This window comes from Coregonus clupeaformis, unplaced genomic scaffold, assembly GCF_020615455.1.
Source record: "Coregonus clupeaformis isolate EN_2021a unplaced genomic scaffold, ASM2061545v1 scaf0089, whole genome shotgun sequence".
In the NCBI taxonomy this organism is placed as follows: Eukaryota; Metazoa; Chordata; class Actinopteri; order Salmoniformes; family Salmonidae; genus Coregonus; species Coregonus clupeaformis.
The window spans coordinates 261,480-287,500 of record NW_025533544.1 but is presented as its reverse complement, the minus strand read 5'-3'; the positions used below and the strand labels follow the sequence as shown (position 1 = coordinate 287,500).

Genomic DNA, 26,021 nt, shown 5'->3' with positions numbered 1-26,021 from the left:
CAGCCCGGTCCGGCCTGTTCCTGTTCCCCGCACCAAGCCAGTGGTGCGCGTCGCCAGCCCGGTCCGGCCTGTTCCTGCTCCCCGCACCAAGCCTGTGGTGCGCGGCGCCAGCTCGGTCCGGCCTGTTCCTGCTCCCCGCACCAAGCCTGTGGTGCGCGGCGCCAGCTCGGTCCGGCCTGTTCCTGCTCCCCGCACCAAGCCAGTGGTGCGCGTCGCCAGCCCGGTCCAGCCTGTTCCTGCTCCCCGCACCATGCCAGTGGTGCGCGTCGCCAGCCCGGTCCGGCCTGTTCCTGCTCCCCGCACCAAGCCTGTGGTGCGCGTCGCCAGCCCGGTCCGGCCTGTTCCTGCTCCCCGCACCAAGCCAGTGGTGCGCGTCGCCAGCCCGGTCCGGCCTGTTCCTGCTCCCCGCACCAAGCCAGTGGTGCGCGTCGCCAGCCCGGTCCGGCCTGTTCCTGCTCCCCGCACCAAGCCAGTGGTGCGCGTCGCCAGCCCGGTCCGGCCTGTGCCTGATCCCAGCACCAGGCCAGTGGTGCGCGTCGTCAGTCAGGCACGGTCCGTGCCTGTTCCACCGGTGCCTGGTCCGGCACCGGTCAGCTGCTCCACTCCGGAGCAAGAGCAATCCGCTCCACCGGTGTCCAGTCCAGCTCCGGCCAGCGGGGCCAGACCAGACATGGGGCGCTATGGGGGGGTAGTGAGAGAGTGGTGGTCACGCCCGGAGCCGGATCCTGCCTCCGAGGCGGAATGCCCACCCGGCCCCTCCCCTGTTGTGTTTGGTTGGCGCGGTCGCAGTCCGCGCCTTTGGGGGGTACTGTCACGCCCTGGCTCTGGGGACTCTTAAATGTTGAGCCAGGGTGTGGACTTGTTATGTTTAGTTTTCATTGGGTCTGTTCTAGATCGTGTTTTCTATGTTGGCCAGGGTGGTTCCCAATCAGAGGCAGCTGATTCTCGTTGTCTCTGATTGGGAACCATACTTAGGCAGTCGGTTGGCACTAGTTCATTGTGGGATCTTGTTCTGTATAGGTTTGTGTTGGTGAACCTTTAGACTTCACGTATTGTTTTGTTGTTTTTGTGATTGTGTAAAGTACTCATTAAAAGATGTACGCTTACCATGCTGCGCCTTGGTCCGGTTCTTACGACGATCGTGACACTACCCTGTCCATCCATCCCTCCTTCTCTCTGTCTATAGTTAAGTTTAATCTCGAGTCAGACCAGGTAGTCAGTTAGGAGTGCAGTTATCTTTGACTTTGACCATTTCATTCCATTTCATCTTCAGCATCCCTCTTCTCTTCTCCTCTCCTCTCCCTTTCTCTCCTCTTCTCCTCTCCCTTTCTCTCCTCTTCTCCTCTCCCTTTCTCTCCTCTCCTCTCCCTTTCTCTCCTCCTCTCCTCTCCCTTTCTCTCCTCTTCTCCTCTCCCTTTCTCTCCTCTTCTCCTCTCCCTTTCTCTCCTCTTCTCCTCTCCCTTTCTCTCCTCTTCTCCTCTCCTCTCCCTTTCTCTCCTCTCCTCACCCTTTCTCTCCTCTTCTCCTCTCCCTTTCTCTCCTCTTCTCCTCTCCCTTTCTCTCCTCTTCTCCTCTCCCTTTCTCTCCTCTCCTCTCCCTTTCTCTCCTCTTCTCCTCTCCCTTTCTCTCCTCTTCTCCTCTCCCTTTCTCTCCTCTTCTCCTCTCCTCTCCCTTTCTCTCCTCTCCTCTCCCTTTCTCTTCTCCTCTCCTCTCCCTTTCTCTTCTCCTCTCCTCTCCCTTTCTCTCCTCTTCTCCTCTCCCTTTCTCTCCTCTTCTCCTCTCCCTTTCTCTCCTCTCCTCACCCTTTCTCTCCTCTCCTCTCCTCTCCCATTCCCCTTTCACCCCATTAGCATCCTGTATTGAAGGAAGCATTGAAGGATGTTCTTTTCCCTCAGTTGCCAACCAGGTCAGCACATTTAGGGAACACCTTAGATGTTATCCCTCCACCTCCCGTTGCATTAACTGTGGAGATATATTCACTGAGATCACACTATGACATTGAGTAATGTATTTTCTGTGAAAAGAGATAATTTTAATCCATCTAGTGGATGGATGCTTCTAGTACCCTCTCCAGAGAGCTAAGGCCTAAACTCTGTCTCTAACTCTGTCTGTGTGTTAGGTAAGAGTTAACTGTCTCTAACGCTGTCTGTGTTAGGTAAGAGTTAACTGTCTCTAACTCTGTCTGTGTTAGGTAAGAGATAACTGTCTCTAACTCAGTCTGAATGTTAGGTAAGAGGTAACTGTCTAACTCTGTCTCTAACTCTGTCTGTGTGTTAGGTAAGAGGTAACTGTAAATGTGTGTGTTAGACATTGGGAAAGCATTAGAGAGTTATAGTATGTCACTGTATATGCCAAAGAGTCTAACAAACACCTTTATGGTGACCTCTTACCTAAAACAGAGTTAAAGTGTATCCTAGGCCTTAGAGAGAGAGAGAGAGAGATCAGGTTAACCCACGCCTACCCCATTGTCACAGAGAGTTTTTCAAATACCTGCTCTCTGTCGCCGGCATGTGGTGATGGTTGGCTAGTGCAGGATTGGGTGACGATTGTTGTCGATAAGGTTGCACAAATTCCTTAAGTGGCCAAAAAGCCCTGTTTAGGATAACATACATACACTCTCTCCCTCACAATCTCTCTGGCTCTCTCTCCTTCACAAACACACACACACTCTGTCATACCTCTCTCTCGCTCTTCCCCCCCCCAAAAAAATAAAAAAATATGTCAGCCTAGAAATGTGTCTGAGGATGTTCCCTCCTGGTAAACTCCCTCAGAACACCCGTCAGAGAGTGTAATTGAAGACTGCTGCTTTGATTTGGAGAGATGATGTCAAATCAAAGTGTTTGTGTGTTCAGATGTTTCCCTAAGATTCATGAGGTTGGAAAATATATAAAGACGTTCCAAGATGAGGATAGAAAGACAATGAGATATACACTGAGTGGACAAAACATTAGGAACACATGGACAAAACATTAAGAACACCTGCTCTTTCCATGACATAGACTGACCAGTTGAATCCAGGTGAAAGATATGATCCCTTATTGAGGTCACTTCTTCAATCCACTTCAGATCAGTGTAGATGAAGGGGAGGAGACAGGTTAAAAAATGATTTTCAAGCCTTGAGTCAATTGACACATGGATTGTGTATGTGTGCCATTCAGAGGGTGAATGGGCAAGACAAAATATTTAAGTGCCTTTGAGCAGGGAATGGTAGTAGGTGCCAGGTGCACCAGTTTGAGTGTGTCAAAAACAGTTTTTTCACGCTCAACAGTTTCCCATGTGTATCAAGAACGGTCCACCATCCAAAGGGCATCCAGGCAATGGCAGGACAGTTGTCGAAAATGGGTCATTGATGAAAAGTACATAGGAGGCTGACACAAATTGTGCAGCGCAATAGACAGGCTACAGTTAGTAAACTGCCAGTCCAGTACAACATTGGTGCCCAAAGACACATAGAACAATGCACAACTCGTTGTACCTTGGACACGAATGGGGTATGGCGGCCGACGACCTTACAGAGTTCCACTTCTTTAAGCAAAAAACAAGAAACTGCGGTTGCAGTGGGCTAAGGAACGAAACAACATGAGTACATGCATCCATCAGGCCACGTGTCAACATTGCAGGCTGGTGGTGGTGGTGTGATGGTGTAGGGTGTGTTTTCATTGCACACATTGGGCCCCTTGATAAAAGTTTCAATGCATCAGGATATCTGAACATCATTGCCAATCAGGTGCATCCCTTCATGGCAGCAGTATATCCATCTGCGGATTTATTTTTTCTGCAAGATAATGCCCCATGCCATAAGGCTAGGATTGTCCAGGAATGGTTCCACAAACATGACAGTGAATTCAGCTTACTGCAGTGGCCTGCCCAGTCACCAGATCTCAATCCAATTTAGCATCTTTGGATGAGATGGAACGAGCTACTCGGAGTAGAGATCCACTACCAGCCAACTTGACACAACTGTGGGAAGCATTGGAGTCAACGTGGGCCAGCATCACTGTGGAACGCTTTCAACACGAATTGTCCCGACGAATTGAGGCTGTTCTGAGGGCCAAAGGGGGTGCAACTCAATATTAGGAAGGTGTTCCTAATGTTTGGTGTACTCTGTGTATATATACAGTGCATTCGGAAAGTATTCAGACCCCTTGACTTTTTCCACATTTTGTTACGTTACAGCCATATTCTAAAATTGATTAAATAGTTTTTTCCCCTCATCAATCTACACACAATACCCCATAATGACAAAGCAAAAACTGTTTTTTCGAAATGTTTGCAAATTTGTAAGTATTCAGACCATTTACTCAGTACTTTGTTGAAGCACCTTTGGCAGCGATTACAGCCTCAAGTCTTCTTGGGTATGACGCTACAAGCTTGGCACACCTGTATTTGGGGGAGTTTCTCCCATTCTTCTCTGCAAATCCTCTCAAGCTCTGTCAGGTTGGATGGGGAGCGTGGCTGCACAACTATTTTCAAGTCTCTCCAGACATGTTCGATCGGGTTCAAGTCCGGGCTCTGGCTGGGCCACTCAAGGACATTCAGAGATGTATCCCGAAACCTTGCCTATGCGCTTAGGGTCATTGTCCTGTTGGAAGGTGAACCTTCGCCCCCAGTCTGAGGTCCTGAGCACTCTGGGGCAGGTTTTCATCAAGGATCTCTCTGTACTTTGCTCCCGTTCATTTTTCCCTCTATCCTGACTAGTTTCCCAGTCCCTGCCGCTGAAAAACATCCCCACAGCATGATGCTGCCACCAACATGCTTCACCGTAGGGATGGTGCCAGGTTTCCTACAGACGTGACGCTTGGCATCTAGGCCAAAGAGTTTAATCTTGGTTTCATCAGACCAGAGAATATTGTTTCTCATGGTCTGAGAGTCCTTTAGGTGCCTTTTGGCAAACTCCAAGCGGGCTGACATGTGCCTTTTATTGAAGAGTGGCTTCCGTCTGACCACTCTACCATAAAGGCCTGATTGGTGGAGTGCTGCAGAGATGGTTGTCCTTCTGGAAGGTTCTCCCATCTCCACAAAGGAACTCTGGAGCTCTGCCAGAGTGACCATCGGGTTCTTTGTCACCTCCCTGACAAAGGCCCTTCTCCCCGATTGCTCAGTTTGGCCAGGCAGCCAGCTCTAGGAAGAGTCTTGGCGGTTCCAAACTTCTTCCATTTAAGAATGATGGAGGCCACTGTGTTCTTGGGGACCTTCAATGCTGCAGAAATATTTTGGTACCCTTCCCCAGATCTGTGCCTCGACACAATCCTGTCTCGGAGCTCTATAGACAATATCTTCGACCTCATGGCTTTGTTTTTGCTCTGACGTGTACTGTGGGACCTTATATAAACAGGTGTGTGCCTTTCCAAATCATGTGCAATCATTTGATTTTTCCCCGGGTGGACTCCAAGTTGTAGAAACATCTCAAGAATGATCAATAGAAACAGGATGTACCGGAGCTCAGTTTCGAGTCTCATAGCAAAGGGTCTGAATATTTATGTCAATAAGGTATTTCATTTATATATATATATATATATATATGCAAACATTTCTAAAAACCCAGTTTAATGCTTTGTCATTATGGGGTATTGTGTGTAGATTGCTGAGAGAAATGTACAGACTCATTGAGCATAGGCTTGCTATTGAGAAAGGCTGCCGTCGGCAGACCTGGCTCTCAAGAGAAGTCAGGCTATGTGCACACTGCCCACAAAATGAGGTGGAAACTGAGCTGCACTTCCTAACTTCCTGCCAAATGTATGACCATATTAGAGACACATATTTCCCTCAGATTACAGAGATCCACAAAGAATTTGAAAACAAACCCAATTTTGATAAACTCCCTTATCTACTACTGGGTGAAAAACCACAGTGTGCCATCACAGCAGCAAGATTTGTGACCTGTTGCCACAAGAAAATAGCAACCAGTGAAGAACAAACACCACTGTAAATACAACCCATATTTATGTTTATTTATTTCCCCATTTGTACTTTAACTATTTGCACATCATTACAACACTGCTGTATATATACAGTGGGGGAAAAAAGTATTTAGTCAGCCACCAATTGTGCAAGTTCTCCCACTTAAAAAGATGAGAGAGGCCTGTAATTTTCATCATAGGTACACGTCAACTATGACAGACAAAATGAGAAAAATAAATCCAGAAAATCACATTGTAGGATTTTTTATGAATTTATTTGCAAATTATGGTGGAAAATAAGTATTTGGTCACCTACAAACAAGCAAGATTTCTGGCTCTCACAGACCTGTAACTTCTTCTTTAAGAGGCTCCTCTGTCCTCCACTCGTTACCTGTATTAACGGCACCTGTTTGAACTTGTTATCAGTATAAAAGACACCTGTCCACAACCTCAAACAGTCACACTCCAAACTCCACTATGGCCAAGACCAAAAGCTGTCAAAGGACACCAGAAACAAAATTGTAGACCTGCACCAGGCTGGGAAGACTGAATCTGCAATAGGTAAGCAGCTTGGTTTGAAGAAATCAACTGTGGGAGCAATTATTAGGAAATGGAAGACATACAAGACCACTGATAATCTCCCTCGATCTGGGGCTCCATGCAAGATCTCACCCCGTGGGGTCAAAATGATCACAAGAACGGTGAGCAAAAATCCCAGAACCATACGGGGGGACCTAGTGAATGACCTGCAGAGAGCTGGGACCAAAGTAACAAAGCCTACCATCAGTAACACACTACGCCGCCAGGGACTCAAATCCTGCAGTGCCAGACGTGTCCCCCTGCTTAAGCCAGTACATGTCCAGGCCCGTCTGAAGTTTGCTAGAGTGCATTTGGATGATCCAGAAGAGGATTGGGGGAATGTCAATGGTCAGATGAAACCAAAATATAACTTTTTGGTAAAAACTCAACTCGTCGTGTTTGGAGGACAAAGAATGCTGAGTTGCATCCAAAGAACACCATACCTACTGTGAAGCATGGGGGTGGAAACATCATGCTTTGGGGCTGTTTTTCTGCAAAGGGACCAGGACGACTGATTTGTGTAAAGGAAAGAATGAATGGGGCCATGTATCGTGAGATTTTGAGTGAAAACCTCCTTCCATCAGCAAGGGCATTGAAGATGAAACGTGGCTGGGTCTTTCAGCATGACAATGATCCCAAACACACCGCCTGGGCAACGAAGGAGTGGCTTCGTAAGAAGCATTTCAAGGTCCTGGAGTGGCCTAGCCAGTCTCCAGATCTCAACCCCATAGAAAATCTTTGGAGGGAGTTGAAAGTCTGTGTTGCCCAGCGACAGCCCCAAAACATCACTGCTCTAGAGGAGATCTGCATGGAGGAATGGACCAAAATACCAGAAACAGTGTGTGAAAACCTTGTGAAGACTTACAGACAACGTTTGACCTGTGTCATTGCCAACAAAGGGTATATAACAAAGTATTGAGAAACTTTTGTTATTGACCAAATACTTATTTTCCACCATAATTTGCAAATAAATTCATTAAAAATCCTACAATGTGATTTTCTGGATTTTTTTCTCTAATTTTGTCTGTCATAGTTGACGTGTACCTATGATGAAAATTACAGGCCTCTCTCATCTTTTTAAGTGGGAGAACTTGCACAATTGGTGGCTGACTAAATACTTTTTTTCCCCACTGTACATAATATGACACTTGAAATGTCTTTATTCTTTTTGAACTTTTGTGAGTGTAATATTTACTGCTAATTGTTATTGTTTATTGCACTTTTGTTTATTATCTACTTCACTTGCTTTGGCAATGTTAACATCCGTTTCCCATGCCAATAAAGCCCTTAAATTTAATTGAGAGAGAGAGACCTCTGGCCGCTTACTTTCCAGGACAATCTTTTAGTGTACATAGTCTAAGTGTTAGTCAGGGGTACCTCTCCTCCTCATCCTCTTCCTCACCTTTGACTTTTCTGACTCTCACACTCTCTTAAAGACTCAATCTATTTAAAGAACTTGTTAAGAGTTGTGTCACCATGTCTGCCTCCTCCTCTTCCCTGTCTCCAGGGGCGTCCAGGGGCCTTGGGGCCTGTGGGACCCGGTGGACCAGAGGGGTTCCCAGGCGACAAAGGGCCTTTGGGACAAAAAGGAGAGAGGGGCCACGTCGGACTCACAGGCCCCTCTGGGCCGAAAGGAGACAAGGGGCCCTTGGGCGTTCCAGGGTTCCCAGGAACCGACGGAGTCCCAGTGAGTATTGTAACACACACACACACACACACACACACGCACACACCCTAACCCTTTTTCTCTTGCTCCAGGGTCACCCAGGTCAGGACGGTGGCAGGGGTCTACCAGGAGCTGATGGATGTAACGGTACCCAGGGAGACCCAGGTCCCAGAGCTCTAGACAGAGGAATACCTGGAGCTTCAGGACTCCCTGTGAGTCACATCGACCCTGTCTACCATCTACTACTATCATCATTTAGGTGGTCCTCTGTAGAGCATGGAATTGGCGACACCAGGATAGTGGGTTTGAATCCTGGGACCCCCATACGTAATATGTATTTTACGCAGGACTGTAAGTCGCTTTGGATAAAAGCGTCTGCTAATGGGCATATATTACTATTACTGTAGAGTATCTGTTCTGTAATAAGAGTCATGTAGTTTTGTGTTTGTTGGACCTAACTGGATTCGCTGTAAGTAACATCAATCATCTACATCAGTACCACATCACTGTAACAGGAGTCAGTTATCTAGTAACCAAATGGTTGCTGACTGAGGGGAAATCTGCATGGAGTGAGCCGGCTGCCGGGGTGTTACTGGCTTCATTGTGACACAATGTCTCTCTCTCTCTCTCTCTCTCTCTCTCTCTCTCTCTCTCTCTGTCTCTCTCTGTGTCTGTCTCTCTCTCTCTGTCTGTCTGTCTCTCTCTCTCTCTGTCTCTCTCTGTCTCTCTCTCTCTCTCTCTCTCTCTCTCTGTCTCTCTCTGTGTCTGTCTCTCTCTCTCTGTCTGTCTGTCTCTCTCTCTCTCTGTCTCTCTCTGTCTCTCTCTGTCTCTGTGTCTGTCTCTGTCTCTATGTCTGTCTCTCTCTCTCTCGCTCTCGCTCTCGCTCTCGCTCTCTCAGGGGCCTAATGGTCCTAAAGGACAGAAGGGAGAACCTGTATATGTTGGAACCGGAGGGGTAACGTATATACACAGACACACAAGAATGTTATGAGGAAGAGTTTGACCTTCATGCCTCTCCCCATCCATCCCTCCATCTTGTCTTTCCTCTCCTCCTATCCTGGAGAAAGGGGGATAATGTTGTTGCTATGACATCATCCTGTGCCATCCATTGAGGTCAGTCTGACCTGAAACTCCCTCCCTCCCTCATCACCTCCCTCACTCCCCTAAATCTACATGTAAGTTTATAATGAACTAAGGCCAGTTGTTTAACTCACAGTTGATCTTGTCTCCTTACAGGGAGCTCCTGATTTGCCTGGGCTGGACGGTGTGCCTGTAAGACAACTAATTCCTAGACATCAATATCATGTATTTCATTATGTACACTACCAGTCAAAAGTTTGGACACACCTACTCATTCAAAGGTTTTTCTTTATTTTTACTATTTTTTACATTGTAGGATAATAGTGAAGAAATCAAAACTATGAAATAACACATATGGAATCATGTAGTGACCGAAAAAAGTGTTAAACAAATCAAAATGAGATTCTTCAAATAGCCACGCTTTGCCTTGATGACAGCTTTGCACACTCTTGGCATTCTCTCAACCAGCTTAGTCACCTGGAATGCATTTCAATTAACAGGTGTGCCTTCTTAAAAGTTAATTTGAGGAATTTATTTCCTTCTTAATGTGTTTGAGCCAATCAGTTGTGTTGTGACAAGGTAGGGGGGGTATACAGAAGATAGCCCTATTTGGTAAAAGACCAAGTCCATATTATGGCAAGAACAGCTCAAATAAGCAAAGAGAAATGACAGTCCATCATTACTTTAAGACGTAAAGGTCAGTCAATACGGAACATTTCAAGAACTTTGAAAGTTTCTTCAAGTGCAGTCGCAAAAACCAACAAGCGCAGTCTGCTAAGACAGTTGGCTGGCTCATAGTTCAATGGCTACCATCGAGAGCATCCTGACTGGTTGCATCACCGCCAGGGTAGTGCGTACGGCCAAGTACATCAGTGGGGCTAAGCTTCCTGCCATCCAGACCTCTATACCAGGCGGTGTCAGAGGAAGGCCCTAAAAATTGTCAAAGACTCCAGCCACCCTAGTCATAGACTGTTCTCTTTGCTACCGCACGGCAAGTGGTACCGGAGCGCCAAGTCTAGGTCCAAAAGGCTTCTTAACAGCTTCTACCCCCAAGCCATAAGACTCCTGAACAGATAATCATGGCTACCTGGACTATTTGCATTGCACATTGACTCTGTACCAGTACCCCCTGTATATAGCCTCCCTACTGTTATTTTATTTTACTGCTGCTCTTTAATTATTTGCTATTTTTATGTATTACTTATCTATTTTTAATTAACACTATTGTTTTAAAAAAAAATGTAACTGCATTGTTGGTTAAGGTCTTATCAGTAAGCATTTCACTGTAAGGTCTACACCTGTTGTATTCGGCGCATGTGGCAAATAACATTTTATTTGAAACTGGGTCTCATGAGGACCACCACCGGAATGAAAGACCCAGAGTTACCTCTGCTGCAGAGGATAAGTTCATTAGAGTTACCAGCCTCAGAAATTGCAGCCCAAATAAATGCTTCACAGAGTTCAAGTAACAGACACATCTCAACATCAACTGTTAAGAGGGGACTGTGTGAATAAGGCCTTCATGGTCGAATTGCTACAAATAAACCACTACTAAAGGACACCAATAAGAATACAAGACCTGATTGGGCCAAGAAACACAAGCAATGGACATTAGACTGGTAGAAATCTGTCCTTTGGTTTGGAGTAAAAATTGGAGATTTTTGGTTCCAACCGCCGTGTCTTTGTGAGACGTGGTGTGGGTGAAAGGATGATCTCCGCATGTGTAGTTCCCACCGTAAAGCATTGAGGAGGAGGTGTGATGGTGTGGGGGTGCTTTGCTGGTGACACTGTCTGTGATTTATTTAGAATTCAAGGCACACTTAACCAGCATGGGTACCACAGCATTCTGCAGCGATACGCCATCCCATCTGGTTTTGGGCTTAGTGGGACTATCATTTGTTTTTCAACAGGACAATGACCCAACACACCTCCAGGCTGTGTAAGGGCTATTTTACCAAGAAGGAGAGTGATGGAGTGCTGCATCAGATGACCTGGCCTCCACAATCCCCCGACCTCAACCCAATTGAGATGGTTTGGGATGAGTCGGACCGCAGAGTGAAGGAAAAGCAGCCAACAAGTGCTCAGCATATGTGGGAAATAATTCCAGGTGAAGCTGGTTGAGAGAATGCCAAGAGTGTGTAAAGCTGTCATCAAGGCAAAGGGTGGCTATTTGAAGAATCTCAAATAAAAAAAATATTTTGATTTGTTTAACACCTTTTTGGTTACTACATGATTCCATATGTGTTATTTCATAGTTGTGATGTCTTCGCTATTATTCTACAATGTAGAAAATTGTAAAAATAAATAAAAACCCTTGAATGAGTAGGTGTGTCCAAACTTTTGACTGGTAGTGTATATGTGGTGTAAATGATTACTTGGTGTGTTCCTGATCCGGTTCTAAAGGGTTCGATGTGTTCTGTGTTCCTTACCCAGTTCTAAAGGTTTCTATGTGTTCTGTGTTCATGACCTGGTTCTAAAGGTTTCTATGTGTTCTGTGTTCCTGACCTGGTTCTAAAGTTTTCTATGTGTTCTGTGTTCCTGACCTGGTTCTAAAGGGTTCTATGTGTTCTTTGTTCTTGACCTGGTTCTAAAGGGTTCTATGTGTTCTGTGTTTCTGACCTGGTTCTGTGCGTTCTGTTTCTCTCCTCAGGGTCCCAGAGGTCCTGACGGAAGGCCTGGGGACATCGGCCCCAGAGGTCCTGATGGATTCCTTGTACGTACACACACACAAACACACACACGTAGACACACACCACACGTAGACAGACACACACACACACACATAGACAGACACACACACACACCTGTCTATTCTAGATGGATTGTGAATATATGAACCCAATATACTACAGAAGCTACTTTATCCCAAGCAGTGTCATGACAGCCATCACATTACACCAAGTGTTGGTCATGTTTAATCTACACATTCATTAATATGACTGAACCTAGTGACTTGTCATGTTTAATCTACACATTAATTAATATGACTAAAGCTAGTGACTTGGGGGAACATACTTGTCTTATTGTCTGTTGATGCCTGACTGACTGACTGACTGACTTCCTGTCTGTGTGTTGTGTTATTCAGTACACACGTCTACAGACTGACTGACTTCCTGTCTGTGTGTTGTGTTATTCAGTGCACACGTCTACAGACTGACTGACTTCCTGTCTGTGTGTTGTGTTATTCAGTGCACACGTCTACAGACTGACTGACTTCCTGTCTGTGTGTTGTGTTATTCAGTACACACGTCTACAGACTGACTGACTTCCTGTCTGTGTGTTGTGTTATTCAGTGCACACGTCTACAGACTGACTGACTTCCTGTCTGTGTGTTGTGTTATTCAGTGCACACGTCTACAGACTGACTGACTTCCTGTCTGTGTGTTGTGTTATTCAGTGCACACGTCTACAGACTGACTGACTTCCTGTCTGTGTGTTGTGTTATTCAGTGCACACGTCTACAGACTGACTGACTTCCTGTCTGTGTGTTGTGTTATTCAGTGCACACGTCTACAGACTGACTGACTTCCTGTCTGTGTGTTGTGTTATTCAGTGCACACGTCTACAGACTGACTGACTTCCTGTCTGTGTGTTGTGTTATTCAGTGCACACGTCTACAGACTGACTGACTTCCTGTCTGTGTGTTGTGTTATTCAGTGCACACGTCTACAGACTGACTGACTTCCTGTCTGTGTGTTGTGTTATTCAGTACACACGTCTACAGACTGACTGACTTCCTGTCTGTGTGTTGTGTTATTCAGTACACACGTCTACAGACTGACTGACTTCCTGTCTGTGTGTTGTGTTATTCAGTGCACACGTCTACAGACTGACTGACTTCCTGTCTGTGTGTTGTGTTATTCAGTGCACACGTCTACAGACTGACTGACTTCCTGTCTGTGTGTTGTGTTATTCAGTGCACACGTCTACAGACTGACTGACTTCCTGTCTGTGTGTTGTGTTATTCAGTACACACGTCTACAGACTGACTGACTTCCTGTCTGTGTGTTGTGTTATTCAGTGCACACGTCTACAGACTGACTGACTTCCTGTCTGTGTGTTGTGTTATTCAGTGCACACGTCTACAGACTGACTGACTTCCTGTCTGTGTGTTGTGTTATTCAGTACACACGTCTACAGACTGACTGACTTCCTGTCTGTGTGTTGTGTTATTCAGTGCACACGTCTACAGACTGACTGACTTCCTGTCTGTGTGTTGTGTTATTCAGTGCACACGTCTACAGACTGACTGACTTCCTGTCTGTGTGTTGTGTTATTCAGTGCACACGTCTACAGACTGACTGACTTCCTGTCTGTGTGTTGTGTTATTCAGTACACACGTCTACAGACTGACTGACTTCCTGTCTGTGTGTTGTGTTATTCAGTACACACGTCTACAGACTGACTGACTTCCTGTCTGTGTGTTGTGTTATTCAGTGCACACGTCTACAGACTGACTGACTTCCTGTCTGTGTGTTGTGTTATTCAGTGCACACGTCTACAGACTGACTGACTTCCTGTTTGTGTGTTGTGTTATTCAGTGCACACGTCTACAGACTGACTGACTTCCTGTCTGTGTGTTGTGTTATTCAGTACACACGTCTACAGACTGACTGACTTCCTGTCTGTGTGTTGTGTTATTCAGTGCACACGTCTACAGACTGACTGACTTCCTGTCTGTGTGTTGTGTTATTCAGTACACACGTCTACATACTTATGATAAGCTGTAGACCACACTATTTACCAAGAGAGTTTTCATCTATATTTTTCATAGCTGTCTATTTACCACCACAAACCAATGCTGGCATTAAGATTGCACTGGATGAGTTGTACAAGGCCATTAATCAACAGGAAAACGCTCATCCAGATGCAGCGCTCATAGTGGCCGGGGACTTTAATGCAGGGAAACTTAAATCCGTTCTACCTAATTTCTACCAGCATGTTAAATGTGCAACCAGAGGGAAAAAAACTCTAGACCACCTTTACTCCACACACAGAGACGCATACAAAGCTCTCCCTCGCCCTCCATTTGGCAAATCTGACCATAACTCTATCCTCCTGATTCCTGCTTATAAGCAAAAACTGAAGCAGGAAGCACCAGTGATTCGGTTAATAAAAAAGTGGTCAGATGACGCAGATGCTAAGCTACAGGACTGTTTTGCTAGCACAGACTGGAACATGTTCCGGGATTCTTCAGACAGCATTGAGGAGTATACCACATCAGTCACTGGCTTCATCAATAAGTGCATCGATGATGTCGTCCCCACAGTGACCGTACGTACATACCCCAACCAGAAGCCATGGATTACAGGAAACATCCGCACTGAGCTAAAGGGTAGAGCTGCCGCTTTCAAGGAACGGGACTCTAACCCGGACGCTTATAAGAAATCCCGCTATGACCTCCGACGAACCATCAAACAGGCAAAGAGTCAATACAGGTCTAAGATTGAATCATACTACACTGGCTCTGACGCTCGTCGGATGTGGCAGGGCTTGAAAACTATTACAGACTACAAAGGGAAGCACAGCCGCGAGCTGCCCAGTGACACAAGCCTACCAGACGAGCTAAACCACTTCTATGCTCGCTTCGAGGCAAGCAACACTGAAGCATGCATGAGAGCACCAGCTGTTCCGGATGACTATGTGATCACGCTCTCCGTAGCCGATGTGAGTAAGACTTTTAAGGAGGTCAACATTCACAAGGCCGCAGGGCCAGACGGATTACCAGGACGTGTACTCCGAGCATGTGCTGACCAACTGGCAAGTGTCTTCACTGACATTTTCAACATGTCCCTGACTGAGTCTGTAATACCAACATGTTTCAAGCAGACCACCATAGTCCCCGTGCCCAAGAACTCTAAGATAACCTGCCTAAATGACTACCGACCCGTAGCACTGACGTCTGTAGCCATGAAGTGCTTTGAAAGACTGGTCATGGCTCACATCAACAGCATAATCCCAGAAACCCTAGACCCACTCCAATTTGCATACCGCCCCAACAGATCCACAGATGATGCAATCTCTATCGCACTCCACACTGCCCTTTCCCACCTGGACAAGAGGAACACCTACGTGAGAATGCTATTCATTGACTACAGCTCAGCATTCAACACCATAGTGCCCTCTAAGCTCATCACTAAGCTAAGGATCCTGGGACTAAACACCTCCCTCTGCAACTGGATCCTGGACTTCCTGACGGGCCGCCCCCAGGTGGTAAGGGTAGGTAACAACACATCTGCCACACTGATCCTCAACACGGGGGCCCCTCAGGGGTGCGTGCTCAGTCCCCTCCTGTACTCTCTGTTCACCCATGACTGCATGGCCAGGCACGACTCCAACACCATCATTAAGTTTGCCGACGACACAACAGTGGTAGGCCTGATCACCGACAACGATGAGACAGCCTATAGGGAGGAGGTCAGAGATCTGGCCGTGTGGTGCCAGGACAACAACCTCTCCCTCAACGTGACCAAGACAAAGGAGATGATTGTGGACTACAGGAAAAAAAGAGGACTGAGCATGCCCCCATTCTCATCGACGGGGCTGTAGTGGAACAGGTTGAGAGCTTCAAGTTCCTTGGTGTCCACATCACCAACGAACTATCATGGTCCAAACACACCAAGACAGTCGTGAAGAGGGCACGACAAAGCCTATTCCCCCTCAGGAGACTAAAAAGATTTGGCATGGGTCCTCAGATCCTCAAAAAATTATACAGCTGCACCATCGAGAGCATCCTGACTGGTTGCATCACCGCCTGGTATGGCAACTGCTTGGCCTCTGACCGCAAGGCACTACAGAGGGTAGTGCGTACGGCCCAGTACATCACTGGGGCAAAGCTTCCTGCCATCCAGGACCTCTATACCAGGCGGTGTCAGAGGAAGGCCCTCAAAATTGTCAAAGACTCCAGCCACCCTAGTCATAGACTGTTCTCTCTGCTACCGCACGGCAAGCGGTACCGGAGTGCCAAGTCTAGGTCCAAAAGACTTCTCAACAGCTTCTACCCCCAAGCCATAAGACTCCTGAACAGCTAATCATGGCTACCCGGACTATTTGCACTGCCCCCCCCCCCCATCCCTTTTACGCTGCTGCTACTCTGTTAAGTATTTATGCATAGTCACTTTAACTCTACCCACATGTACATATTACCTCAACTACCTCAACTAGCCGGTGCCCCCGCACATTGACTCTGCAACGGTACCCCCCTGTATATATAGCCTCCCTACTGTCACTTTATTTTACTTCTGCTCTTTTTTTCTCAACACTTTTTTTGTTGTTGTTTTATTCTTACTTTTTTTGTTTAAAATAAATGCACTGTTGGTTAAGGGCTGTAAGTAAGCATTTCACTGTAATGTCTGCACCTGTTGTATTCGGCGCACGTGACCAATAAAATTTGATTTGATTTGATACCCTGTTGTTCTACATACCCTGTTGTTCCACATACCCTGTTGTTCTACATAACCTGTTTTCTGTCTATTTTACAATAGATAATAGATGCAATAGTTTAGATGCTACGTCTTCTCTCCAACTGACTTCCTGTCTGTTTGTTGTGTTCTTCTCCAGGGTAATCCAGGTCCCCCCGGTCCCCTTGGTCCTGTAGTAAGTATTGGACAATACTAGACACCTGACCCCTGACCTCAGAGTACTGGACCACAGTAGACACCTGACCTGAAAGTCCTGCTCAGACTGAGGCTGTCCAAATATGGACACCGTACTGACCTCAGAGTACTGGACCGCAGTAGACATCTGACCTCTGACCTCCGAGTCAGTCTGTCTGCTCAATAGAAAGTAATAAGGATCTCCATGGTAACCGTGTAATGACACCACCAAACAGATAGAGGGCAGTGTGTGTGCGATGAAGAACTGAAAGCCGTTTACGTAATGTTGCTTTTGTCTTAATGGAGATTGCTTAGTGTATGGTTTATTCTAGGATTATTGTCTAGTAAAAGCATTAGCTGATACGCACCCACAAATATTTGTAGAGGAGCTGACTAATAAAAAGTAAAGTGTAGAAAAAGAAGGAAAGACATTTGCACATTCTACGTAAGTTCTAAACAACATTGGTTATTAGGTTTATCCATTAAATAGTTGGGAGCGACTTTCTTTCTGTCTTTCTGCCCATCTTCCGAAGACATCTGAAACCCTACCTCTTCAAACATCCTCCTCCTCACCTCGACTTGCACTTGACCCCCCCCTTCTAGCTCTGCCTCTGCTGACAGCTACGTTATTGAGGAAAAATGTACTTTCTATGCTTGTGATATGTGGTTGTCCCACCTAGCTATCTTAAGATGAATGCACTAACTTTAAGTCGCTCTGGATAAGAGCGTCTGCTAAAATGACTCAAATGTAAAATGTATTTCTTTCTTTCTTAAATTTTTTAGTCTAGGATAATTGCCAACACATGATATTTACTCTAGTCCCTATTAGTGACTTTGGTTTCTGTAGACTTACATTGAGATTTTAGACTTCATACAGTTACACTCATGTTGTTATAAAGCCAGCCCCATGTAGGCCCATGTTTTCTTTTCCAAATGCAATCCCCACTCTTGTTTTCCAGGGGAGCCCCAGCCTAGGGTTTCAGGGGGAGCCAGGAGATAAGGTACGCACCATTACAAAACAACGCAACCCGCGCTATTCTACCTTGTGTACTTAGTTTAACTGTCAATTAATGAGGGAATTTCTGATAGATCTATGTAACCCTTCTTATCACTGATCACATTTCTGATAGATTGATTAGCAATAGATTGATAGATTGACAAGTAATGTATTACTCCTGAGTGGCGCAGTGGTCTAAGGCACTGCATCGCAGTGCTAACTGTGCCACTAGATCCTGGTTCGAATCCAGGCTCTGTCGCAGCCGGCCGTGACCGGGAGACTCATGGGCGGCGCACAATTGGCCCAGCGTCGTCCAGGGTAGGGGAGGGAATGGCCGGCAGGGATGTAGCTCAGTTGATAGAGCATGGCGTTTGCAACGCCAGGGTTGTGGGTTCGATTCCCACGGGGGACCAGTATAAAAAAAATATGTATTCACTAACTGTAAGTCGCTCTGGATAAGAGCGTCTGCTAAATGACTAAAATGTAATGTAAATGTATTAATTACTCTAAATAGTTTTCTTGTTAGTGATGTTTTAGGAAGAAAGATAATGTAGGCCAGAGTGCTCTCTCTCTCTCTCTCTCTCTTTCTATCTTTACCCTCTCTTTCTCCCTCTCCCACTCTCTCCATCTTCCAACACTTGCCCCCCCCTTTCCTCTCAACATTCCAACCTCCTCATCCTCCCGTCTGATTGGCTGATAACGACTGACTGACATGTGTTGTCCTCTGAATCACCAGGGTAACACTGGTCCGCCCGGACCTCGAGGCGTGCCCGTCGACGTGGCGCTAGAAGGCTCATCTATTGTCACTATCTACAAAGGAGAGAAGGTAACACAGACAGGAGCAGTAGGGGTGAGAGAGAGGGAGGAGAGACAGGGGGAGGAGGAGACTGAGGCAAGGGGGGGAGAGAGGGGACAAGAGGCCGGTCCAAGACACAGAACACCGCAGGAGGTGAGGGCTTAATGTTGACAGGTGATCTGAGTCAACACTGGGACTGATGCTGACTTGCTTCCATCTGGTCAAACTGATGAAGCTCTCCAAAGCATATGTGATGCTAATAATCAGCAGCTGTACTGTCAGCTGGGGATGGCATAAGGATTGGGAGGGATGTAAAAACGTATAGTAATAGGGTAGGGGATAGTTTGCTATATGAGTGACTGGCCTCTCATACCCCCCTGCCAATCTCCACCTTGCCCCAAACCCGCCCACTCCCCTATGCTACCACCCCTCCTAGGGTCACACACACACAGTCCGTCCCTCCAATAAATCACAGAGTGTCACCAGCAAAGCACCCCCACACCATCACACCTCCTCCTCCATGCTTTACAGTGGGAACTACACATGCAGAGATCATCCGTTCACCCACAACGCGTCTCACAAAGACACAGCGGTTGAAACCAAAAATCTTCAATATGGACTCCAGGCCAAAGGACACATTTCTAATGTCCATTGCTCGTGTTTCTTGGCCCAAGCAAGTCTCTTCTTCTTATTAGTGTCCTTTAGTAGTGGTTTCTTTGAAGCAATTCAACTATGAAGGCCTGATTCACACGGTCTCCTCTGAACAGTTGATGTTGAGATGTGTCTGTTACTTGAACTCTGTGAAGCATTTATTTGGGCTGCAATTTCTGAGGCTTGTAACTCTAATGAACTTATCCTCTGCAGCAGAGATAACTTTGGGTCTTCCATTCCTGTGGTGGTCCTCATGAGAGCTAGTTTCATCATAGCGCTTGATGGTTTTTGCGACTGCACTTAAAAGAAACTTTCAAAGTTCTTGAAATGTTCTGTATTGACTGACCTTCATGTCTTAAAGTAATGATGGACAGTCGTTTCTCTTTGCTTATTTGAGAAGTTATTGCCTTAATATGGACTTGGTCTTTTACCAAATAGGGCTATCTTCTGTATACCACCCCTACCTTGTCACAACACAACTGATTGGCTCAAACACATTAAGAAGGAAAAAAATTCCACAAATTAATTTTTAAGAAGGCACACCTGTTAATTGAAATGCATTCCAGGTGACTACCTCATGAAGCTGGTTGAGAGAATGCCAAGAGAGTGTGCAAAGCCGTCATCAAAGTAAAGTGTTGCTATTTTAAGAATCTCAAATATAAAATATATTTTGATTTGTTTAACACTTTTTTTGGTTACTACATGATTCCATACGTGTTATTTCATAGTTACATTTTAGCCATTTAGCAGACGCTCTTATCCAGGGCGACTTACAGTTAGTGAGTGCATACATTATTATAATATATTTGTTTCATTCTGGCCCCCCGTGGGAATCGAACCTACAACCCTGGCGTTGCAAATGCCATGCTCTACCAACTGAGCTACATCCCTGCCGGCCATTCCCTCCCCTACCCTGGACGACGCTGGGCCAATTGTGCGCTGCCCCATGGATCTCCCGGTCGCGGCCGGCTACGACAGAGCCTGGATTCTGATGTCTTCACTATTATTGTACAATGTAGAAAATAGTTAAAATAAAGAAAAACCCTCAAATGAGTAGGTGTTCTAAAACTTTTGACCGGTAGTGTATGTTGATGTTGTACACAGAATACAAAGTAAAGAACAGTATTCATTGAAATAAATTTTAATCAGCAAATATGTCAGCTAGATTGTTGTTTGATTGCTGTAGAATACTCTTTCCCCTCATATGATTTTAAACCAGTTAGTCCTTTGACGTGTTCAGAGAGGCTTTGGTGCTGTAGTCAGTTTTTTTTATTTGTTATAATTAAGCAATAAGGCACAAGGGGGTGTTGTATATGGCCACTATACCATGGCTAAGGGATGTTCTTAAGCACAACGCAACGCTGAGTGCCTGGATACAGCCCTTAGCTGTGGTATATTGGCCATATATCACAAACCTCTGAGGTGCCTTATTGCTATTATAAACTGGTTATCAACGTAATTAGAGCAGTACAAATAAATGTTTTGTCATACCCGTGGTATACAGTCTGATATACCATGGCTGTCAGCCAATCAGCATTCAGGGCTCGAACCACCCAGTTTATAATTCACAATATAACACAATTAGTTGTGTAATTAGCTTTGGATGACAACACAAAATGCGAAATGTTTTTTTCACACCGTTAATGTAACTTTTGTCATCCAAAATGAACCCCTTTTGCTTTATGATACTTTGTTGTGTTCATTTTGGTTTTCCTGAAAGATGCCATCTTGATTCTTCCTCCAGTGAGGACAGCCCGGGGGTTCCACTTCCTTAGGCTTACTCCTTTTATCTCTCTCTCTCTCTCTCTCTCTCTCTCTCTCTCTCTCTCTCTCTCTCTCTCTCTCTCTCTCTCTCTCTCTCTCTCTCTCTCTCTCTCTCTCTCTCTCTCTCTCTCTCTCTCTCTCTCTCTCTCTCTCTCTCTCTCTCTCTCAGGGGGAAGGGGGTTACAAAGGAGTGCGTGGACCATCTGGTAGACCCGGCCCACCTGTAAGTGTGTCTGTCTTGTCTGTTGGGGACAATAAAGATTCATAGAATTGAATAGCTCTTTGCGGTAGAGCATAAACAATGTTGTTTCAACTATATGTATTTTATACATTTTTGACTCATACGTCTGTTGCCAGGGTCCTTTTGGCTATCCTGGCGAGAAGGGAGAGAATGGAATTCTGGGGTATCCAGGGGGACGGGTAAGCTCCTCCCCTCCTTCTACGTCAGATTATCTACTACCACCTCAGAGGTGGTAAAACTTCCTCTAGCCCAGGCCTCCATCAATAAAACGCTTTTAGATTTGTGGGAAGTAGTGAACGAGTGCACACACAAAACAGATATTATTGGTACAGTGATATTACACCTAGAGTGAAATTACACCCAGAGTGATATTACACCCAGAGTGATGTTGTGCTGTTTGAGATTCTGGACTCTGATTCTGGACTCTGATTCTGGACTCTGAACTCTGATTCTGAACTCTGATTCTAAACTCTGATTCTGAACTCTGATTCTAAACTCTGATTCTAAAATCTGATTCTGAACTCTGATTCTAAAATCTGATTCTGATTCTGAACTCTGATTCTGAACTCTGATTCTGAACTCTGATTCTGGACTCTGATTCTGGACTCTGATTCTGGACTCTGATTCTAAACTCTGATTCTAAACTCTGATACTAAACTATTCTCTGGCTGCCATCTTTTTTCTTCTTCTCTCTTGGCAGGGTCCTCCTGGTTTTAATGGACCTCCCGGATCTCAAGGAAGACAGGTAGGACACACACACACACACACACACACACACACACACACACACACACACACTTAAATTAAATAATTGATTTATAAACGGATGAACAGATGAATGAACCAAATAACTAATGCATCTCTCTCCCACACAGGGATTCACAGGCAGTCCAGGGTTCCCCGGGCAACCAGGCTACAGAGGACCTAAGGTAAGCCAAGAGGGAAAAAACTCATTTTTCGGAAATGAATGCATGACTGTGTACTTGTTACAAACTGAATGTCAGGTAATGTTGCCTTACACAGGCAGCCCGATTCTGATATTTTGCTCAATTATTGGCAGAAGAGCTGATCTGATTGGTCAAAAGACAAATTAGTGGATAAATATCAGAATTGGGCAGCCGTTTGTATGTTGTCTTGTTCTGAGAGGGTTTAGGGTTGAGTTACAGGGCACCAGTCTGCCAGTAAGGGGTGCTAACGTGAACATATTTTATTTTCTCTGTTTGTCTTTTAGGGTGACCAGGGGGAACAGGGGCCTCCCGGACCCCCCATCTACAGAGACACACAAGGGCTGGCTGTTCAAGGTAACACACACACACACACACATTCACACACACATGTTACGTACTGTATCATGAAAAGCATGAATTGTATTAATGATACCCACAATCCCCTCTTTTGACCACCTGTCCTCTGATTGGTTGCAGGAGCACAAGGTGACAATGGTATCGACGGCTTCCCCGGTCAACCAGGTGACGTGGGCGCTCCAGGGTTTCCAGGACAACCAGGACGACCAGGCGACTCCTTCGGCGATGGTAACACGGAGACACATACACTATACGGATGCATGCACACACACACACACACACACACATACAGGCACACAGACACACACACACACATGCTTACATGCAGATACACACATGCATACAGGCATGCACACATAGCAAACACAGAAACACAAGCACACACATCTCTGATTTCCACAAGACACTCAACTGATACCTGCAAGGTAAGTAAAACCTTCTTCCATCCCATTTTGTAACCCCCCCCTCTTTTTCTCTCTTCTTTTGTATTTTCTTCCACCCCCTCCTCTCCCTCCTCTCCTCTCTCTCCTCTCCCCTCCTCTCCCTCCTCTCCTCTCTCCACCCCCTCCTCACCTCTCCCTCCTCTCCTCTCTCCATCCCCTCCTCTCCCCTCCTCTCCCTCCTCTCCTCTCTCCATCCCCTCCTCTCCTCTCTCTCCTCTCCTCTCCTCTCCCTCCTCTCCCTCCTCTCCCTCCTCTCCATCCCCTCCTTTCCCCTCTCCATTTCCTCCTCTCCTCTCCTCTCCTCTCCTCTCCATCCCCTCCTCTCCTCTCTCTCCTCTCCTCTCTCTCTATCCCCTCATCTCTCCTCTCCTCTCTCCATCTCCTCATCTCTCCTCTCCTCTCGCCATCCCCTCCTCTCCTCTCTCCATCCCCTCCTCTCCTCTCTCTCGTCTCCATCCTCTCCTCTCTCTCCTTTCCTCTCTCCATCCCCTCCTCTCCTCTCTCCATCCCCTCATCTCCTCTCTCTCCATCCCCTCATCTCCTCTCTCTCCTCTCTCTCCTCTCTCCATCCCCTCCCCTCCTCTCCAATCTCATCCCCTCCTCTCCTCTCTCATCCCCTCCTCTCCTCTCTCCATCCCTTCCTCTCCTCTCTCATCCCCTCCTCTCCTCTCTCCATCCCCTCCTCTCCTCTCTCCTCTCCTCTCTCTCCTCCTCTCTTCCCTCTCCCAGGTCGTAGAGGCAGCCCAGGGTTCCCTGGTACCCCAGGGCCTAAGGGAGAGAGGGGTAACCCCGGCAGACAGAGATACGGTCCTGAGGGCCAACCAGGAGGACCAGGCTTACCAGGATCCCCCGGACCTCCCGGACCACCAGACAGATCTGGTACGTTAGTTACGTTATGGCTTCCTAGCAACATGATCAGGTTTTTTGCTAAATCAACAATCCCCTCCCCTATTACTTGAGGTTTTTACATCCCTCCCAATACATGTATCATTCCTTATGCCATCCCCAGCTGACAGTACAGCTGCTGATTATTAGCATCACATATGCTTTGGAGAGCTTCATCAGTTTGGCCAGATGGAGGCATGTCAGCATCAGTCCCAGTGTTGACTCAGATCACCTGTCAACATTAACCGCTCACCTCCTACAGTGTTCTGTGTCTTGGACCGGCCTCTCGTCCAAATCTATGCCCCCAAAAACTCTGTGAAATCCTGGAGGGACTGATAATCATATCTGTCATGTCTCATGCAGGATGGATGAGGGATGGATAGATGAGGGATGGATAGATGAGGGATGGATGAGGGATAGATGAGGGATGGGTGAGGGATGGGAGGATGAGGGATGGGTGAGGGATGGATGAGGGATGGTGACCCAGGTCCAGGTACATTAGTTACTTTTGTTTGTTTGTCTTAACAAGTTCAATAGAAGTGTTATTGATGAGAGAGAGAGAGAGAGAGAGAGAGAAAGGGAAAGAGATAGAGATAGTGAAGACAAGAAGTGAGAGAATAAGGGAAGAGATAAATTGAGTTAAAGACAGATAAGAAATAGATTGAATAGATAGATAAAGAAAGATACACAGAGAGGGATGTAACTGACAATTCAATGTCTATTCCACGTTGGTTCAACGTAATTTAATTGAAGTGACGTGGAACCAATGTTGATTCAGACAGTGTGTGCCCAGTGGGTGTGCAATGAGCCTTTTTAGAGTTGAAACAGTCTTAGGAAGTTCTGAAGCTTTTGAATAATTTCAGTCAGTGATGTTGGGAGAGAGAAATACACACAGAAGCTTAGTTTAAAGACTTGAAATGAGCGAAGTAGAAAGGCAAAAAACTGAGAGATAATAATCACGCACAGAACGAGCAGTATGGCTGGTGGCATTGTCATGCTGGAGGGTCTTGTCAGGATGAGGCTGCAGGAAGGGTACCACATGAGGGAGGAGGATGTCTTCCCTGTAACGCACAGCGTTGAGATTGCCTAAAATGACAAAAAGCTCAGTCCGATGATGCTGTGACACACCGCCCCAGACCATTACGGACCCTCCACCTCCAAATCGATCCTGCTCCAGAGTACAGACCTCAGTGTAACGTTCATTTCTTCGACGATAAATACGAATCCGACCATCATCCCTGGTGAGACAAAACCGCGACTCGCCAGTGAAGAGCACTTTTTGCCAGTCCTGTCTGGTCCAGCAACGGTGGGTTTGTGCCCATAGGCAACGTTGTTGCTGGCGATGTCTGGTGAGGACCTGCCTTACAACAGGCCTACAAGCCCTCAGTCCAGCCTCTCTCAGCCTATTGCAGACAGTCTGAGCACTGATGGAGGGATTGTGCATTCCTGGTGTAACTCGGGCAGTTGTTGTTGCCATCCTGTACCTGTCCCGCAGGTGTGATATTCAGATGTACCGATCCTGTGCAGGTGTTGTTACACGTGGTCTGCCACTGCGAGGACGATCAGCTGCCCGTCCTGTCTCCCTGTAGCGCTTTCTTAGGTGTCTCACAGTACGGACATTGCAATTTATTGCCCTGGCCACATCTGCAGTCCTCATGAATCCTTGCAGCATGCCTAAGGCACGTTCACGCAGATGAGCAGGGACCCTGGGCATCTTTCTTTTGGTGTCAGTAGAAAGGCCTCTTTAGTGTCCTAAGTTTTCATAACTGTGACCTTAATTGCCTACCGTCTGTAAGCTGTTAGTGTCTTAACGACCTTTCCACAGGTGCATGCTCATTAATTGTTTATGGTTCATTGAACAATCATGGGAAACAGTGTTTAAACCCTTTACAAATAAGGTCTGTGAAGTTATTTGGATTTTTACGATTTATCTTTGAAAGACAGGGTCCTGAAAAAGGGACGTTTCTTTTTTTGCTGAGTTTATCTATGGCTCTGACATAGGGGAGAGCAAAATATATGGCTCTGACATAGGTGAGAGAGATATCTATGGCTGTGACATAGGGGAAAGAGATATATATATATATATATATATATATATATATATATATATATATATATAT

General features: G+C 46.2%; 1 protein-coding gene across 1 annotated transcript in view; it reads left to right on the top strand.

The window, feature by feature from the left end:
- LOC121554194 (collagen alpha-6(IV) chain-like) overlaps positions 1 to 26,021 on the top strand; it is a 91,501-nt gene that overhangs the window by 24,950 nt on the left and 40,530 nt on the right. Inside the window, exons 2-16 of the mRNA XM_045213215.1 lie at positions 7,987 to 8,166; positions 8,238 to 8,357; positions 9,044 to 9,100; positions 9,382 to 9,417; positions 11,876 to 11,938; positions 16,786 to 16,821; positions 17,780 to 17,821; positions 18,554 to 18,643; positions 21,198 to 21,251; positions 21,386 to 21,448; positions 21,970 to 22,014; positions 22,145 to 22,198; positions 22,501 to 22,570; positions 22,694 to 22,801; positions 23,746 to 23,895. Coding sequence (XP_045069150.1) covers positions 7,987 to 8,166; positions 8,238 to 8,357; positions 9,044 to 9,100; positions 9,382 to 9,417; positions 11,876 to 11,938; positions 16,786 to 16,821; positions 17,780 to 17,821; positions 18,554 to 18,643; positions 21,198 to 21,251; positions 21,386 to 21,448; positions 21,970 to 22,014; positions 22,145 to 22,198; positions 22,501 to 22,570; positions 22,694 to 22,801; positions 23,746 to 23,895 — 1,168 coding nt within the window. The remainder of the gene's footprint in view (positions 1 to 7,986; positions 8,167 to 8,237; positions 8,358 to 9,043; positions 9,101 to 9,381; positions 9,418 to 11,875; positions 11,939 to 16,785; positions 16,822 to 17,779; positions 17,822 to 18,553; positions 18,644 to 21,197; positions 21,252 to 21,385; positions 21,449 to 21,969; positions 22,015 to 22,144; positions 22,199 to 22,500; positions 22,571 to 22,693; positions 22,802 to 23,745; positions 23,896 to 26,021) is intronic.